The 19,820-nt window shown below is 35.3% G+C and overlaps 1 protein-coding gene across 5 annotated transcripts in view; it reads right to left on the bottom strand.

Moving 5' to 3' along the window:
* DCLK2 (doublecortin like kinase 2) overlaps positions 1-19,820 on the bottom strand; it is an 85,501-nt gene that overhangs the window by 18,623 nt on the left and 47,058 nt on the right. For all 5 annotated transcript variants that reach the window (XR_011096163.1, XR_011096162.1, XR_011096164.1 and 2 more), the window contains 5 exons: positions 18,646-18,740; positions 9,298-9,370; positions 7,950-8,058; positions 4,064-4,121; positions 158-277 (listed from right to left, as the gene is read on the bottom strand). Coding sequence is in view for 2 of the 5 variants with exons in the window: in XM_068680950.1 (XP_068537051.1) it covers positions 158-277; positions 4,064-4,121; positions 7,950-8,058; positions 9,298-9,370; positions 18,646-18,740 (455 nt within the window). In the remaining 3 variants the exon portion in view is untranslated. The remainder of the gene's footprint in view (positions 1-157; positions 278-4,063; positions 4,122-7,949; positions 8,059-9,297; positions 9,371-18,645; positions 18,741-19,820) is intronic.

The following is a 19,820-nucleotide window of genomic DNA, read 5'->3' as shown; positions in this document are numbered from 1 at the left end:
CCCGTGAATGTAACTGACAAGAATACTTGCATGATTAAAAATGGAGGTTGCCACTAAAATTTTATCTGATTATATCTTGTAGATATGTTTCTCCTAGACATTACATCCTTGACTAGCACAGTGAATTGTTTTCATTTTTTTAAACCCTTAGTCTTACCTTGACCAACTCCATTACCAGATAGAGTTCTGTTGGGGTATCCATTTCTTCTATCAGCATAATGATATTTGGATGCTTCACTTGACGCAGAATAGATACTTCATTTTCAATCAGATGTTCCTGGTCAGTAAAAGAGTAGAGAGGTTTATATGAATAGACACAACATACCCAATTTCCTTTTCCTTTGATCAGCTCTTCAGTGAGCACTCATTTTGATATTTCATTTATGTAGTAAAGAGATAACTCTCTGCTGCTGGATTTTAATTTGTATTTTAGCCCAACTGTACATCATCAGTTAATTTAAAATACCATATTTCAAACACATAACCCATGGATTATCACCAAAAAAAGACCCCGGAACATGACAGCAGTTTGGGAAGTGCAGGTTGTAGTCCTCATGTGTGTATTAAGAGGCTCAGAACCTCAATGAACCTGGATCATTGTAGCCTGCCACCCCAAGCAATAGTTAACATGTTCTTGATCCACTCCAGCTCTCACCTCTCATTTAGCATAGGTTACTCAAGGACAGATTACCTAGGATATAATTTCAAGGACTGGCACTATAAAAAGGACATGGATTATATATGTGAAAAATATGATAACTGGTTTGGTTATAGATTTCAGTTCATTTTATATGTATGTTCAGATTTACAATCTGCAAAATAGGTACCTGCTCAGTTAAGTCAGTGTGGCTCCAACAGCTTAACAGCACTCAGATTGAGTTTAATTTCCCCTTCCTTATACTTCTGAGAAAGTAATGAGTTTCAAGAACAACTAGTTTCAGAATGTTTTGTTCTCCAATACATCTTAGCACTTGGTTAACACTGGAGATTGAAGAAATCTACATGCTCCTTTCAGTGGAAGAACGATTTGCATTTTTTGTTATAAACATTGAAATACAGATACTGCATTTAGGGTTCCCTTTAAGTAACAATGCCTGCTTAAAACAGAAATTTCCTTTACTTTGGCAGATATCAAATCATCTCACCAAGTTTGAACTTATTCGTGTTTAGCGCACTGATTAGTAGCATGCAATTCATGCATTTGTGAGCAGAGCACGAGAAGTAGATGTGATCCACTGTGCATAAGCAGTGATTAAAGATCTTATGCTACTTTAACTTCTATTTCCAGGGTTATTTATAGTGGTCTTGCCAAAGCTTTATGTGGCTATGTAACTCAGAAACCACATGCCATGTGTGCATCTCATTTGGTGAGTATGGTGCGGCATATATGGGTTCAACAGTCACACCTTTGAAATTCAATTTGAAAGAGCATCAATTGTCATTCTGAACAAACATATGTCTGCTCCAAGCAAACGTGCTCTGGAGAAAAACACAAAACAAAACACAAACAAACATGAAGCAATTTTGTTAAACACAATGCTGAATTTCATCATCAGACAAAAGTGAACAGCCACAGCATACTAAGCCTTATGGATGAAAGCCTGTAAATTCAAAACTAGTGTTAATAGTCCAAACAAAACCTAGAATCTTATTATAGATTTTCCTACCTAAGGAACAGGTAACATACTCAATTTATTATATCCATTAATTCTGACTGAGACACTATGCTTCACCTACGCCTTCTTCATTTAACTTGACTCAATTGTTAATTGTTTTAAATAAAAACCAAAGCATAAGTGATCTTTATTTAAAATCACTACTAGTAATGTTCATTTAAAAGACTCCAAAATGTTGCTGAGCTACTGTTTTGATGCCTGTCTTCAACATGCTCACTAGCGTATAGTTACTTATTTTCAACCACACCAATGGTTTTGTCAAATTTTGTAATTTATAAAAATAACACTAAAGCTTATTATAACATTCTCCTGGATAGTACAGTATAGATTTTAGTATACATTCATATGCTTTATTTACAGATAAATTAATGTATAATTAACATCTAGTCTGCTTGTAGTCAACTGGATTCAAATTTTAAGACATCCAACATAAATTGCTAGAGAGCAGTGACCAACTTACAAGTCATGTATATTTGGTTCAGATTGTTGTTTTTAAGATAGGGCTTATCTTGGCATGTGAGAGAGGGTGAGGAAGGACGAAGCTGTAGCAAAATTTAAGTATTTTATTTGTTGAAATTCTTTCTCGACAGTTCTGGCACTGCCCTAACAGCTATCAACATCTTCTTAACCATAGTCCTCTGTTTACACACACACACCCGTAAGCAGCTATACAGATACTGGTCCTTTCAAAACAGACAGGTATATACATCCATAGGTTCTTCTTCTTTTGTTCCTTTTTGTTTGTTTTAAAGTGGCAAGAATGCTAACTAGAAAAAACGTCTAAAATCTACTGCATAGAATGGCTTGTCTGTCTCTGGACCATTCCAATTTATGATATGTGAGAGGCTGACTCAGACAAGTAATAGAAACATCTGAAACTGCAAGCAGTAAAAATCACCCAGAAGTTTTCTTTTGCAGTAAACCACACTAGCTCGTCCTTCCAACAGCCGAAGAAACGCCAACATTTAAACCTCAGAAAGGCAATTCTAGCACTGTTTTTCTTGTGGTTATACATTTTTAAGATTCCTTTCTAAATTCTCCCTTAAATAAACTTAGAGAATATGAGAAAAAGTGATGGGGTGGGGGGGAGGGGGTAGGAATATTCATCTACTACTACCTAATACACAGCTTAAAATCTGCACAGATTTTAGACCATTTTTGTTACAGCACCTCTGAGCAGAGGTCCAGAGCAAGTCATCACAGCAAGTAATGCTAGTATACAGTCAGTATACAGTAATGTGTAGCTCCTTACCATACAAAGAACATCACACAGACTTAAAACATCATCCTAAAATGTCACTTCTAGCATCTGTGTCTCTGAATTGTACTGTAAACACTCTATGTAATTGACAAAAAGGGTACCATTGAATTAAAAGCCTGACTTGGTTGCAAAGTTAACTCCAGAATCATTTCAGTGTGGTCATTTACCTACAAAATAAAGTATTTGCATCAAAAAAGACTGTCTTTTTAGAAACCTTAGGAGAATGGAATTCATGTCCTGCTCTCAGAGTCTTTAATCCAGAACTTGATTGTTAATTAATACTGTGCCCCAAGTTTTATTTTGGCTAACGCTAAACTATCCATTTGAGTAAAAAACAAAGTGCTCTTGAGCACTTTAAGGTATATCGTTCACAGGCAAAGCAGTTAAAACAGAAGTATTTTATGTTTTTGTTATTTGTTCCAACACATAGTCTACATACTTGATTGTGTTTTACCTGTTGTTGATTTTTTCCTTGTTTTAAAAATCCCTGTGCTTGTGAGGAGGTACGTGAAACTCTAGGATACCTACTTCCATTATGTAACATGCTCTTCTGTTGCAGAGACAACTTTTGTCTTTTTTTAATGTCTTAAAGATTCATTAATACATAGTGAGTTCTCTTGTTAAGAGTTCTTTGTTCTAAAGGATGTGAAACTAATAAACAGAAAGAAATGGTTGAGAAAAATTCTTTCCAAATATATATACTGTATATAAAAGGAGTATGTTTAGCTGTAAAAAGATAAAAGTAAGAGACAGAGAGGGAAGGGAAATATATAAATACAGAGATAGCAGCAAATTTCCTCTCATGTTTTACAGATCAAAATCATCAGGCTATATTTCATCAATTTATTTTCTGATTTCACTTTGGACAAATATTGGTATTTTCTCTGTTAGTTTAATAACTATGAGGACAATTTGGTGGTTTGCTTTTTGCTTTTTTTTTTTTTTTTTTTTTTTACTCTATAATCTAGCAGACTAACACTCACTACTTTGCTTCTTGGATGGAATATCATCACCCTATTAAACAGACAGTCAGAAAACCCAAACACACCCACCATTTATGACTAATGAGCAGCTGCCTGTGCTGTTTCTGTTATTATTCTTATGCATGTAAATTGTTGTACGGTACCTTTCCACAGCATTTAGCCTTGTCGATGATCTTCAGCGCAAACTCCTTTCCTGTAGATCTAGCAAGAAAAATATGAGAACAGTTAATCAGAAACCGGTCAACATTACTTGGTATTATCTCAATATAAGAATATATATATATTATAGATTTTAATGCCTTGACCCATGGAGATTGCTGACAGAAAATTCACAGAGTGGACTTGATTTTGTTTTTAATTTCTCAGCAACATTTGTGCCTGCTGTTTCCCTGACTACCACAACCTGGCTCACTTTGTGTATTAATCCCAGGCTCCAGCTGCAATTCATTCTTCTGTGACCTAGCACAACTCTCTCTCTCACTTCTTTAATGCAACATGCAAAATTTGTCTTAAGCCTTCCACTTAGCTTTGTTCAACTGCTAGGCTTTAAAGATAAAATCATGCATGTTTATGTGTAAGTGAGCAGAAGAAAAACTGATACCCTACTGGAAAAATTCAATAGGATTCAGTAGCGCTAAGGCCTTACGTTTATTACAGACTAGTCTAAAATCCTGCTGGATTTATTGGGTGCTAATTTTGTCCTTTTGTATTTAAATCATTCGCTATTTTTGTTCATCATTCTATGGAACTCTATAGCAAGTATCTAAAGTGACAGGACATTTGAGGTGGTGGTTATATACAAAGTAAAAAGGATGACTATTTTCAGTAAATACTCTCCCAGAAAGAAGGAGCTCTATTTTGCTTTTTGCCCCTTTAAGCAACAGAAATGTTCTACATTTCATCAGAAGGGGAAAAATGAGAAAGAAGCAGAAGTGAATGACTTTTTTTTTTTAAAAAAAAAAAAGATGATATTGCTACTTATATTAAGAATGAGTTAAAATAAAATGAAAATGTCCTATTGCTACAATATTGTTTTGTATTAGTACCAAGAGACTCCAATGTCCCTCAGAACAGCACTAACCTGTATGGTAAATAAATAAATAAATAAATAAATAAATAAATAAATAAATAAATAAATAAATAATGGAGGCAATAACAAAAGGAAAAATCAGGTACATTTAAAAGCTTACAGTTTAATTCTCACTCTACTTTTTCGCATTTGATACAGCTAATCAAAATGACTACTTTACAAAAAAGGAACAGAGTTAATTATCCATTATTGAAAAGATGCAGTACAGAATTTCTGATCTCACAGTGCAGCTGTATCTGCTAGGTTGTCATAGTTACAACCTGATCCAGTATTTAGATAGAAGTGCTATCTAAGTGGTATCTGTGAAATGCTATCCTCTTATAGACCTGATGTAAAATCTACTATGAATACAGTGTATAATTCAAAACCACAATTTATGTTAGACTAAATTAAGTGCATTATCTGAAAGTCTGCAAACAACTGATCGGCAAAACCCACTTAGGAAACCTTCAGCATTTACACTGTGTAGAAAGAGGAGTTAACGTTCACAAAGCCAATTCATTAACCAATTTCAAATCCCTTCTGCAAATGTCCTTTATGATAACACCTAAGAAAAAAAAGGATATCAGCGACACAATTTGTCTGCTGATATCACTGCCTATCATATTGACCAGTATTGTCTGACAGGTTTCTGGCATTCTCCTATTTAGCTGTCAGTATCCATCTGTTGACTCATGTCTTCATATATAGACATATAGGCACCCTTTGCAAAAAAGACCATTTAATTCTTTTTGTAGAACAGCTGATATAATGAGATCCTGGCTTTACAACTGAGGCTTCCAAGCACAGCACTATGAGAAATTAAATATAGTGATTAAAAAGAATTAAAAACGATAAACTATAGTTGGCATTTCCTCTCATTATTGTTAGCAACAATTGCAGTATATTTGTTTTATATAAGATTAATTTAATAATGCTTTGCTAAATATAAAGGTGGGATCATATACAAAACTAGATCTTTAAGTTTAAATTTTACTTTTTATGTTTTTAAATAATTGGAAGGTTGTGTTTCTACTCCAGTCTTCTCATTCCAAAAAGCATGGATGACATTTAGAAACCCAAGTGACTTAGCAGCCCATGTCCCATTTTCAGTGGAACTTATGCGATTTCCAAAATGCACAGCACTTATTCCTAAAAATATTAGCTTATGTTATCTTATGCATTTAACCTGATATCTTTTATGAATGTTGTTCACTCTGTGGATAACAAAGGATTTGTGGCCAGCCTTACAGTGTGTGGGAAGACACTGTGAAGTATCATTCACTTAGTTTCTCTCAAGCCTCTTATGTGTAGCATCTTGCAAGACACAATGGACAGAAATCCATTTTCAACACAGCTGGCTATACTGCCTTCTCACAATTTTTGCAACAGACCTGCAGTTCTTAATGCACTAGGGAAATGATTCTACTTTGATGTGGTACCACTTGTCAGGAACCACAGTTTCTTGGTAGAAACCATTCCAAAAAAAGAAACATTAAGACCATGGAATCTAGATGTTAACACTGATGAGAAGCATTATCTTAAACCTGCACGTGCAGTAGGAACTTGTTTGGAACAGTACCTGTAGCATACTCAGATCACTGTTAGTCACTTTTTTTTCTTTATCAGTACTGTAATCAGCTAGTATCTCTGGAAACTGCTACCTCAGTCTTTATTCTTTAGTATATAAACCTTGGATGCTAGTATATCACCTTCTTTAAAAAATATTAAAAATAATGATCATTTGTTGCTATAAACCAGAAGAAAGTGTTAGATTTGTGTTGCATATCATCTGCCAATATTATCCTCAGTAATGGAGAGAAATAAATCAAATACAATATCAAGAAACTTTTCTCTTGAGGAAAAACAGTAATGGATGCATAATGTTAGGGATTGTAAGACCCATACACCTATGTTCAGCATGTTCAGACTTACTGCCTAACCCTTTTGGCTCATTTGGATGACTCGGAAAGAGTGTCTGTATATGGAGCTATCATCTGCTAGACTGGAATGAGTTGTTTCCATTCATAATTATGGTTCTTTTAAAGAAAACCATCAGACAGAGATCAAATAATAGAAACCATTCCTGTAACTTCTCTGTTTTTTACAGACATTTGCTGAATTTGCCTGGTAGTTGTAGTCAAGTTGGAGATTCCTCATAATATTTAAGAAGCTGACATAACTCTCGGAGTGATGAAGATAGCAGAAGGTGGTTCTAAAACATAAACTGAGAAAGTGACAGTCACATCATCTGCTATGTTTACACCAGCAGCAAAGTGTGACACAAAGCTTGCAGGGGAAGAGCAGTAACACAGCACAGGTCTGTAAAGGTATCCTGCCTACCCCAAGAGAACTCATGCACAAGAATATTTCAGTCTGGAATACTGAAAGACTGATTTCAGTCCCTGGCTCCTCCTCACTGCACTACCTCACTGAACAAGCAAGCAAAAGGGAGTCAATAGCACAGGCTAACTGCCACCGACTGTATGCCTTTAAAAATACTTTGCTCACAGTATTAGCTAAAGCTGTGAAAAATGATTTAGGCAGCAGGCAGTAGGATCTCACAGCAGCAGAACTGCTGAGGCAGAGCTGAGGTGCTCTGGAAGACTGCTTAGATTCCACATAAAATTTCCTGCCAGCCACAACAGCCCTCCTTACCTGTGGTGTAAGGGAGTTTCTTGAAGATCTGTAGGGTTTTCCTTAAGAGCTTCCATTAGAAGGTAATACCTCCTTAATTTGGGGGATTAAAAAGCCATGTTCCACTGCTGCTCTCATATTCCTTTGCTGGAATAATACACAGAGAGCTCTGTGTGTTGTGCTATGTCTAGCTCTCCTGAAGCATAGGCATATCTTTGCAACTGCTCTTTGTATTTAACTTACCACATTTTCCATGCAATTATGGTAACGCATAGCTTTATCCAGTAAAATAAACGGCATTACTGAACATTTTCCTTACTCACCGTTCTATGCACTCCTTCACAACAGCAAAATTGCCATCACCGATCACCTTTCCAACTTTATACTTCTCTAGAATGGTGGATGACACTGAGCACTTGTTTCCATTCACACCTGCAAAAAAGCAAGGTCAGTAACGAAGGAAGAGAGGTGTCAGCAGGATGTAATATATCCCCTATAGGCAGATACAGAATAAGAATTCATAAACACAAAACAGAAGTGAAAAGTAAGCTGTTTTCCTCACAGCTTATTCTCTTGTTTTTATCTTATAAGACATAACAATGAACATAACAATGAACAAGATAAGGCTAATCAGAGTTATCTGACCTTTGAACACATACATCAAATATTACTTTGTGTGTGGATGTACTTTAAAAGTAACGAACACAGAATATTTTCTGAACACAAAATACTTTTTTTGAAGTATCTTTTTGATATTTTTGCATATTGAAAGCAAAAATGCAAATAAGATTCATCTACAAAGCACATAAAAAACAAAATGGCAAGTACAAACAACTTTTTCTTTATTTAATAAAGAGCATAATCTAGTCCAATTATTTTTTCCTTTTTTTTTTTTTTTTTTTAGAATAAACCAGGCTCTACCATTGCCATGATGAAATCATCTGCTACACTTTTGTTTGTTTCTTTTAATGTGGCAATAAGACCTCCATTAACAAATAGGAAATGTGATTCCTACATTGTTTATTCCATGAAAGATGATGCCAACAAAAAAAAAAAATCAGCAATAAGGGGAATTAAATAGTTATTCAGAGACACCAAGTCTTTGATCATTTTTAGAAAGCACCAAAAGTTTTGTTTTATCTGTTGAACTTCTTCAGTTTCACTTAGTTGTTGCTGAAACATCCAAAATGCAAGTTTGATAGCTGCTTATTTTAGTATTTTTAAATTAAAAAGGTCTTTACAATAAAATTTTTAAAAAGTAACATTGATTTAAAGAGCTAAGGAACTAAAGGTTAAGTTTAGCTAGGGTCAGCTGACGGGCCTAGTGATTCTACCTGAAGCACCACATGCAGTTATGAAGAGAACCTCACTCTCAAACCAGCCGCAACACACTTCTGGTGATGCCCAAGTCACATTCAAAATCATTCAAATTCTGAAAAGGAGGATCCGGTAATATACTACTATTTGACAAAAAAGAATAAAATTTATTTTCTAGCTTTATGCCTTGATGTAGTAAATGCAATTAACAATTTTTCTGATTGGCTGATAATAGGGTATCAGGTATCTCAGAACAAAAAGTGATTTGAAGACACTGGAAACCACCTGACATTGCTGAACCAACTGTTACTTAGAGAAAAAAATTAGCAAGGGAAGTAATCATTGGTGTCTTACCTTCAGGACTCTGGCAACGGAGTGATTCAGGTATACCATTCACATTGGAAGAAGATCCACCGTGTGGAGGGATCTATGAAAGTTAAGATCTTGTTATTTTTCATGGTAAAGTAATTGCAAGGAGACAGAGAAATTTAGAGAAAAAAAACAGCAAATTTACAAATTTACAAAAACCCTAAAAACACCTATACAGAGTCAGTTTACTTTTCCACTTCCATCTTATTTTTACTCTTGCTTTCTCACAGTTCATCTTCATTATAATATATCAGTGACACTTTCACCAACTTGAGATGCAACCTTGATATTCCTGTTTACGTAAATAGTCGAACACATTTCAGCAAGCCTATAAACAGCAAAGAAAATTTCCTCCCACTGCACAAACATATCCCTCCTCATTCTGTGGAACAAGATCATTACAATACACTGCATGCTGGTTAAAATACATTTTCATATAAGCCATAGATTCAAACCCAGAAGCAGCCATCTCCAGACAACCACTGAGTGGCCAGTGCCACAAGCACGCAGTCTCGTGCTGTATTCTACCACATCTACATCACAGATGGCAGTGTCATGTCCATGCCCTCTTCAGATTAGCACTGAAGCACACTAGGAAGTTGGTGTAGAATGCTTGCATGGCCATTTAAAGTACAGAATTTTGGTATTGGTGTCCTAGAACATGTATGTTAGTCAGATTTGCCTGATAATTTAGCAGTTTGTACTTTAGGTTATTATGGATTTAAAGACTCAAGGATCTACAAGAACTTCACGTTAGGTGTCTGTGTAAAAAAACATGTATTTAACTGATTTTGAAGGATGAAGTCCGAAGAAAATTGCTTTTGCTGCACTAAGAACTTAATTGGTGCTCAATCTGAATCTTCGCAATTCTACTCAAAGTTGTCCTGTCATACTGCCCAGGGATATACACAACAATCGCTTTTTATTTTTAAAAGGAGTGGAGGCATATGAATCAATGCAATGAACACTAAAACATACTGGATCTATTCTATGCACCACTGTTTTTATAAGCTCTCCCATTACAGTTAAGTGTAGTTTAGTAATTTAATAAATTTTATTAAATATATTTTACACTATAAATGTACTTCTCTATGTAGCATTTCTTGCTGTTCTGTTAAGTTCCAATACCTTGTTTTCTTCATGGGCTATTATAATAGTTCTCCCTGCTCACCACATCAAGGATTAAAATGCTTCTCTGCCTTAAGCTCAGTGTCTGTGGAAATGGCTTTGCATGATACCGGGAATGCAAATGCAGCATTTCGCATTTTAGCTGACATTGTCTGGTTACACTGCAGAATATTTTAAATCATTAACACTATTGTCAATGAAAGAAATGAATTGACAGATAGGGATATTGTCTAAAGGCTCATGAAATGCTAATGAATGCTTAAGTTTCTAGTGGCAGCTGAGCTGCCAGATCAGCTAAAGGTACAGTAACTAGAAGCTGTACAACATAATGTTGCAGAACCTCTAAAACAATGCTGTTTACCAGCATTGTTTGCATCTTTGGCAAAGAAGTAGGAACAAACAGCAACCAGGCAGCTACTACTACTACTACTGCTCATTGCTAAAAACATAAACCAGGCTATGTTTATGTAGCTGTACTTGTAAACAATCTATTTGTTCAAAAAGGACCAGGAGCAAGGACAACTGGGTTAAAAGACAGTGATGCACATTTATGAGTCAGTTTCTCAACCTGTCAGTCACATCTTTTTCAAGCATGAAGCAGGGAAAATGGAAGAGATCACTGCAAAGCATTAGATTACTAATACTTTTGCTTATGACTATTCTGGGTTTTGAGTGAGTGACAATACAAGCGAATACCTAGCCCACATTTCCAACTTCCTCCATCCTTGTAATCAGGTTAGAATGTGACTGGGCACATTCCTTCTGGCCACAGTGTTTAGAAGAAGGAAGCAAATAGGAGCAGGAAAAAAGTTAAGACAGATAGGAAAAGGAAAAAAATTATTGCTACTGTTGTGGCAGAGGTGCTGGATCAGAACCTGAAACAGAAGGTTTAACTTTAGCTCTGCCAATAATTTACCTCACGGCTCTAGAGACAAGAGCAAACCCACAATATATGTAATTTGGAAGCTTTGGGTCTGAGGGTCTCAGTTTCTCATCAGCAAAACCATACCAGTGACATAGCACAGTGACACAGCACAGTAGAAATAAATTCTCAAGATGTCTGTGAGGTGCTTGATTAGCTAGAAAAGGTTGGGAAGAGGTCAGAACCGGTAACAAGTGACACATAATTAAGTACATATTATTAAGAAAGTAATTTCTAATCATTTAAGTAGCCAGACATGTCGTATTTGGAGTATCTTTCACTGTTGGTATCCCACTTGACTGGTTCACTAGTCATCCCCAAACTAGCAAGGAGATGAGAAGAGGATACACGCTGCTTTGATACTATACTAGTGAATATGGATGAAATCGATGATCCCACTGCAGATTAGACTTGGAAACAATTCCTTCTCCTCTCTTCCTGTCCACACAACACTACTGCTCTCTTTCAATACTGCTTCCCTTACACATGATAAATTCAGAGTGCACAGGACTTAAATCTACCCTCTCACTCATATGCAAATCCTAGAAAACTCAGACCTGAGGCAGAATTTAACTTCTTGTTTACAAAAGCTCACGCAGGAATTCAGAGCAGCAACATCTTTTCAAAATAAGCCAGTCACCTCTGAATGGGGATGCTACTGGCCATGTACACCTAATGCTGATAGTCGCTCGTGTGGTGTTTATTATTAATTATGCATTATGCAATACAAGACATATCAGTTATTGCCTTTACTTCCTTCAGGCTGTCTCCCCACAAGTAATTTGTTTCAACAGTACAGCCAGAACCAAATGCACAATGCAATACTATTGCTACAGACACTGATAATGTCTCAGTGAACACTGTTTCCAAAACTAGTTGCAAATCAATTTACAGAGTAATTAAGTATGCTATAAAAGGTTGCAAGCAAACCTGCCCTATTGTATTTTTATGTTTTGTTTTTCCACAAATACACTGAGATGACTTTTCTGTGGAAACATTTTTTTCAGATTCACAAAAATGTTCAATATATTTCTTTATACTCTACACTATTTTATAGAGACTGACTATGGCTCATGTCACCAGGTTTACCAATATGACACACGGTTTTCTCAGAAACACTCACACTATTTTTGTCATATCCATGAATATAATACACCTACTCTAGTACCTAACATGGCTACTGTGCCTTGATGTTAATTAACCAACTGGCATTTAGCATTCTCCCTTTCATCTCTGCTAATATCCAATCTGTTAAAAATTCTTTATTATTCAAACTAGTTCTGGTATCCAAGTAGGCAAAACTATCTTTAAACCTATTTAAAGGAATGAAATTATTTTATAGAAAAAATTTCTAGCATGCTGTCCAGATATATAATTTGACTTAAAATATAATTTATACTTTAAGAAGTTTGAATGCTAACATGGTGAAAAAACAGCAACAAAAAATTTTTTCTACAGAGAAAGTCTAAATTCTGTATGACTAATATTCAATCCTGTCCACAGAATTCTCCTGTTTAATGACCCCCTAAACAACATTATTACTCCATTCACAGTAGAACACCTATTTCTAATATGTAACAGATAAATACTAATTAAAGCAATGTAGGATTTATTTATTTATTTATTTTTAGACATATGAAGTATTCTGTGTCTATTGGTGCCAGACAGCTGCATCCTGCCAGATATTATATCAGGTTCTCTACTTTTAAGTTAATGATAAGAAATCAAAAGAACAAAAAAAGATCAAACAAAACCTATAAAAGCCTTTAAACCACCACAGATTCCAAGAGCATGAACTGAAATGAGTATGCAAATGTAAAGTGATGGATAAGTAGCAAAGAAGGACTGGCCGGGGTCCCTTAAGATCTGTTTTGGAATTTGAGTCTATGATTTAGGAGTGAAAAAAACAGCAGCTTGTCAGTCTTCATTATAATTAAGCTGCATCTACTGGTCCAGTACAGATGACTTTTAATAAGTTTTTTGAGTCAAAACAGTTCCATACATCAGAAAAAATGTAAATCTAGTGTTTGTATTTAAAATGGAAAGGTAGAGGGAGATAAGAAAGTAAACCCATATAACCATACATCTGGTGGGATTTTATTTTTTTATCTCACAAGAGTCTGAGAAAGAGTACACATGGGATAAACCCATATTCTCTTGAAGTAGAATGGTACCTTATTTGACAAACCTTTACACTCAGTGGTAGAGTAATTGTCCGTGACAGGTATTTGCGGAAATGTTTGGGGCATTTTTACATATTGAATGGGCAGCTTCTTGCAACTACATTGGATGGTGCCTTCTAGAGCATGTTTTTCTGTAATGTTACAGCTTTCCACCTAAAGGTCTATTTTGCCTGTCTGGATAGAAACGGAGGACTTTTTGCCATCATATTGCTAAGTCTACAAAAGTCCTGTATGTGTATACGCAAGTGCTTCCTTGACCTCAGTCAAACCTCTTATGGTTGTTCAACAGCCTCATGCTATGTCTGATATACACTAAATGTACTGCCCTTGTCCCCCAGAACATTCATAATGTGCTAAACCAACAGATCTGTGTGGTACATGTGTACATGCACCCACAACCTTCTGTTTAGAAAATTCCAGTCAGAAATACACAAATATTATTACTAATATTTCAAGGTCCTGAAATATCCTCCAAGTCTATCTGTCCAAACTGAGCAAAAGTCTAATATTGTTAACTTTTTCTCAAGTTCTGATCTGGCATTACTGAGGTAGTCTTTCAACTGATAGCTAAAAAGAGAATGTCAACTCTCAAGCCTTGAGAAAAGTTTTAGAAAAACTTGATATTCTCAAAGAAGCTTTCTCTGTCTTCATGAAAGAATTAAAATTGCTGATGAATCTAATTGTAGACTACAAATATTTTAGTGAAATTGTGAAATAACTATTTGTAGAAGCATTCTCGGAAATCTGGGAACACTTTTACAGTTTCACTGTAACTCATCTGTGAAAAGCTGTGGTAAAAAAGGGCAACAGGATATTTTGAAACAAATGAAATCATATTCATATAATTAGTATTTCTAGCTAGATATTGTTGGTATTTATTGTAATGCTCAATACTAACAAAATCTCTAAGACAAACTATATACAAGAACTTCTTAATTTTTAAGTGAAACTCAACATCACTAGTTCCCCACCTATATCAAGGAGCTATACTTGTAACAATAAAAAAGCCAATTAACGTTTAGTGATTTTGCTAGCATTAATTTGAGCGTACATGGTATTACATACCTATTACGTCATGCATTTTGTTCTGGAAACACTGAAGAATCATACCAAGATTTACCCTTTCTCCTAAAGAGATTTTCAGTTTTGTCACATAATGTAAAGCTTTTAGTGAACCCCAGACAGAGGTGAGAGGACTTAATGCTGAGTGCAAAACATCAGTTTCCTTTCCAGCAGAGATTATCCAACTCTTTTCATCCGCTCTATGAGCGAGAAGGATGGTGGATTGTAACTTCACCAAAGGCAACAGGTAAAGAATTCCTCTGAGAACCGCTGTTGCCTAGGTTGGATAATTCCTCTTAAATATTCTTAATATGCAATTACTAACAGATAGACACGTGTACAATACTGAAGATTAAAGCCTTGATGAAGGTAAGGTACTAATCTCTCAAATCACTTAAGCACATGTTTAACTTTAAGTACATTAACCATCTCAAGTAAACGGGACTACTCAATAGCTTAAAGTTAAGCAAGTGCTTATGGTATTTGTTGAATCGGGTTTTAATATCCTTTTGTTTTGGTCATTTGGTCAATCAGTCAAAAAAATAATACTGAGACTAATGCAAACGCTACTATTTAGCATTGGGTTTCTAAGAAATGCCTTAACTGTAACACTTCTTTATTAGTACAATTTTATTTCTTTAAAAAGAGATGACAAGACTTCATGGTACTTATTTTCAAGAGGGAACAACAAAATGCATGCAAGTAAGCATGACAATATTGTAACACCACTTTTCAAAATCTCATACTTAATCCAGTAACTGATCATTTTTATGGTATAAATCATGCTCAGTAACCCCTAATGGCATTACAAAGCTGGGTCTTTAAACACACAGAACCAAATAAAAGCGCTAAAGCATTCAACTGTCACCTGTCTACAGAACAGAAAAAGGACACCTCAGTCATTTGTCCCGTGCCAACTAATGCAGTATTACCTTTATTTCTTAATCCATGAACAATTTTTAATCTCCACAGAAAAGCTAATAGAAAGATAAAAAGCTCAGCACATTAGCTCAAAAAAGCTTATCATACAGAGCAGTCATTTACTTCATGCCCTTACCTGTTACCTTTTATATCTGAATCCTTACCTTGAAACAAACTCTCTGCAAAGTCAAATGCTTAGTAACGGGCTAACATTGCGAGGTTAAAAATAAACAATAACAAAAACACATAGTAGCACACAACTGTGTGGGCTTCTTTAATGAGTACCCTTATTTATTTTACTCATCTGTACTCAAATGACAACATTCATATTTTTCACTTACTAGAATAAAGGCATTTATTTGGGGTTGTGGGGAAATTCTGTAGTTTTTATTATTCTGCAAACATAGCATAAATTCCTAGGACCTCAATGTCACCTCAGACTCCAGTACAATTTTTTTAAACACTTCTGCAAAACTGGGATGTTGCATTGGCATACTGTATGAATTGAACAATTAATAGCACAAGAGTACTCTAGCAGGAGAATGAAAAAGAGGCAGAAGAAAAGCCATTCTCTTAAAAGATAGGCTGTTCATCAGAACTATTTCCTGCAAGGAGATCTGTGCCTGAGCATACCACTTCTGATAAAGTGCTGTAAAGCAGAAGGAATCCTTGGGGACTGAAAAGATTTTACTTTAAAGGAAAAGTGGCATGCAGAGAATATGACGTAAGATGTGATACCTGAGACTGAGACAAAAATTGCTGTAACAACCAGTATCTTTTATAAGTTTACTGCTTTGATACCTAGCATTATCACCCGCATCTAGGCTGATCTTCAAACAACTTAGCCAGCTTCTAATCTATAGACATATATTTCATTTTGTTCTGTCTTTCCAAGCAACATTGTTTATAAAGGACAGTTTGTGTGTAGCTGTTCTGGTGGCCTGCTCTCTACAGGATTTCTTCCCTTTTCCTGATAACTCAAGCTCACATAAAATTGTATTTTTAACATTTTTCTAAGTGTTCCTGTTTCATGCTCTACAAAAATAAACATGCATGCTTTCTAAACAACAAGACAGCCATAATACTGCATTTTCAAAGCCAAAAATCTCAGAAATATACTTTATTCCTTCACTGTCTGCCACACTATTTATTTATATCTACTTTTTCATTCAACTGCAGTCATGGCACCTTCTTTAAATAAGTACAAGAAGACAGACTACTTGTCTGTGCAGTGATGCAGTCTTAGCAACAAGAAATTTTTTAACAATAGAGTAAGGCAATAATCTCAAAAAATTAAACTTGATCTCTGCTTTCCCTGTTTTTCTCAGTAGACTGACCAAGATCAATCCTACAAAAATAATAACGGTTTTCTTAAAACAATCTGGTTTTGCATAAAGCTATGCTTTCCATGTTACTGGTTTTATGTTGATTAAGTAATACAAAAATATTACCTCTAGAACTTTATATTCTAGGCAAGAAACTGTGTGGTGCACTTCATCCTTTTGGAATTTATCCTGAGATTCACCAGCTAACTTTCTCTGTCTTTAGTCTCAGGAGCGCAGCCGGGATCCTCCTACTGAAAAGATGCACCCCAATGGGATAAAACAAGAGGTACCCACTACTTCAGGTCTAAGATGATTAATTAGTTTTTGACGTTTTCTTAGGCCATAGAGGAATGAGTTATTTGACACAAAAACCCATTAATACCCAGCACCAATGGAATTCCAAAATGAAAGTGTACAACAGCTTACTTCTGTGAGGTTGTCAGTGAAGGGGAAATGGGACATGTCCGTTTTGCTGAAAATTGCTTGTTACTAACATAATTATCTGCTTATTAACGGAGCCTTAATCTGCTAAAAGCAGACTAGACAGTGCAGGAAAAAAAATGAACCAAATTATCTAGTTTCTAAACTTGTAGTTTCACTGAAGAAAGAAAAAAAGAGTATGTGTTAAATATAGCACTGACAAGCTTAGCGTAAATTTTATATGACAGCTATCCAGACAAATTTTAAGACCAGAGTTATAATTTTCAATGTCTGAACTATTACTGCTCTTGAAAAATGCTTTAAAAGAGAGAGACCAATCCATGTAGCTTTGGAGAAAGAGTAGCTACAGAATGGTATAGATCATCGACACTAAAATGCTTCAGTGAACCAAACAACTAAAATATATATTGAAATCTAACATGTAAGTCAAAATCTTTTCTCAAAATTATTACAGAAGCCTGGCAGAAGCCAGTGTGATACTCCTTGAAAAACAGACAAAGACGTGGCAACAATTAGCATGTCAAAACCCCAAACTAAATACTATTCAAATCACGTCCTTTTGCCAGTCCCTTAATTAAGACAACAGTTTTCTGCAGAATGTACAGCCTCTTCACAACCGTTGTGTTCACCAGTGGGAGCTATTACTTGATCAGAATACTCAGAGAAAGAACCATCTAATGCGTTTCCACAAAGGCTGCAATTGATGATTTCATAAGAAAATTCTCCTTGAAAGGACAGCTGCACAATGCAGCTCTGCTGTGCTCCAGACCATTCCTTTTATTCTATCAAGAAAAAGGCTCAAAGCAGCCTCTGAGAACTGTAAATGTTGCCATTTTTTAAGTAGGAGAGGAAGAGAATTCTTTTGGTGCAACACGGAGAAAAAGCTGCCAGACAACAGGATGCTCCCAAAGGAACACCTCACATGCTTTTCAGATTGCATTAAGTGGTGAAATTATGTGCTGTGGATGAAGAGGGGTGCTTCAGATGAAATTTTGATCAATGCTGCAATGCTATAAGGTATCCAGAAGAGGATACTACATTTATATAGCCTAAGCAAATACAAATTACTCAGGGAATTTCTACAGTCTACAAAACAATGGAAAATTTGAAGGATGATTGACATATTCAAGCCATCATCACCATCTTTGACCTTCCTTAAGCTGAGTTTCATACTGCAAGCCTAAGACAAAATACAAAAATCTTACTTCAACTCTCTTTTCCACCTTAACTCAACAATCATACTAGCAAGGCTGCCCTATAGAATTACAACTCTTTCTATTCTTCAGTGCTACTGTCATACATCATTCCATTAATAAGGGAATCGAGTATTTTTGATGGTTCTGCTACTTACCTTGAGTCCACGAAAACTGCCTGGGCTTGTTGGTGAAGAACTGGAGGACTTTGTAGATTTTGGGGTGGATAATTGACTGCTTGGAGTTCCATTAACTGGCCAAAGCAATAAATGCAAACAAATGAAAGAAAAAATGAGTAAAAGGAAAAAACAAAACAAAACAAAACAAAAAACAACATCTAACTTGCTTTTAAACATAACATACCTCTGTGAGGTATCACTCAAGTCTGTATACAAAGATCAATACAGACTCATCAGCATTTAGGAATAAATTACATGCTCATGTGACACACAATTGCTCCCCCAAAACCCTGGCTGGATATCAGACCAGGGTTTTGACAACACACGATTAACACATTGCCATTCCAGAGTTTGAAAATCCTGCTTTGTATGTTGCCAGTGCAAGAGCTTTGGACAAATAATAGCCATAATCTCTTTAAATTCCATAATTTATTGTGATATAACAGAATATTTTATTATAATAACAATAACAATATTGTGTTATATCACAATAAATTATGGAAAGAGAAAGTCTTCATAAACACGTAAGTTGAACAGCCCACATCTCCTTTTTGTATCAATGACTACTTTTCAGGTGGAACGTTTAAGAGCACATACTCTTTTTTTGTACTGTTTTATCCTTTTTAAGTTTTTGTTTGTTTGTTTTAAGCAAAATAGGCAAACAAGAAGTATGAGCTGTTTGACTAGAATTTCAGAAAAAAATGATTTAGTTTAAAAAAATAAAAATAACAAACAAACCAACACCTAAAAGCTAGTAGGTAATTCCTGAATTTCCGAGAAGCTGAAGTATCTGTTTGTAGTATTTTATGAAAACATTAAATATGTTCCCTCTTGACTTCAGGAATTCATTCATTTTAAGTCCACTTTTCCAGAGAGGTCTGGTACAACACCTGTTGTACCTGCAGTAATTTGACTAACATTTAGGTCAGTCCCTGTATTTTTCTGAAAAAAACAGACTGATGAATTTCATTATGAAAATAACATACTGTTCATCACACACAATGCACAATATGATGTAGCATTATTTCCTCTCTAACTGAACCTCATTTTTCCTAGGAGAGGAAAAATACTAGGCAGAAATTTAAGAGATAAAAGGTTTCACAGCTGATTCATGCTGAAGAATCTTTTTTTTTTGTCAGAAAAATTTTAAAAAG

This window comes from Anas acuta, chromosome 4 (assembly GCF_963932015.1).
Source record: "Anas acuta chromosome 4, bAnaAcu1.1, whole genome shotgun sequence".
NCBI classification, from domain to species: Eukaryota; Metazoa; Chordata; class Aves; order Anseriformes; family Anatidae; genus Anas; species Anas acuta.
Note: the sequence above shows the minus strand (reverse complement) of the source record. Positions and strands in the feature narration are given on the sequence as shown.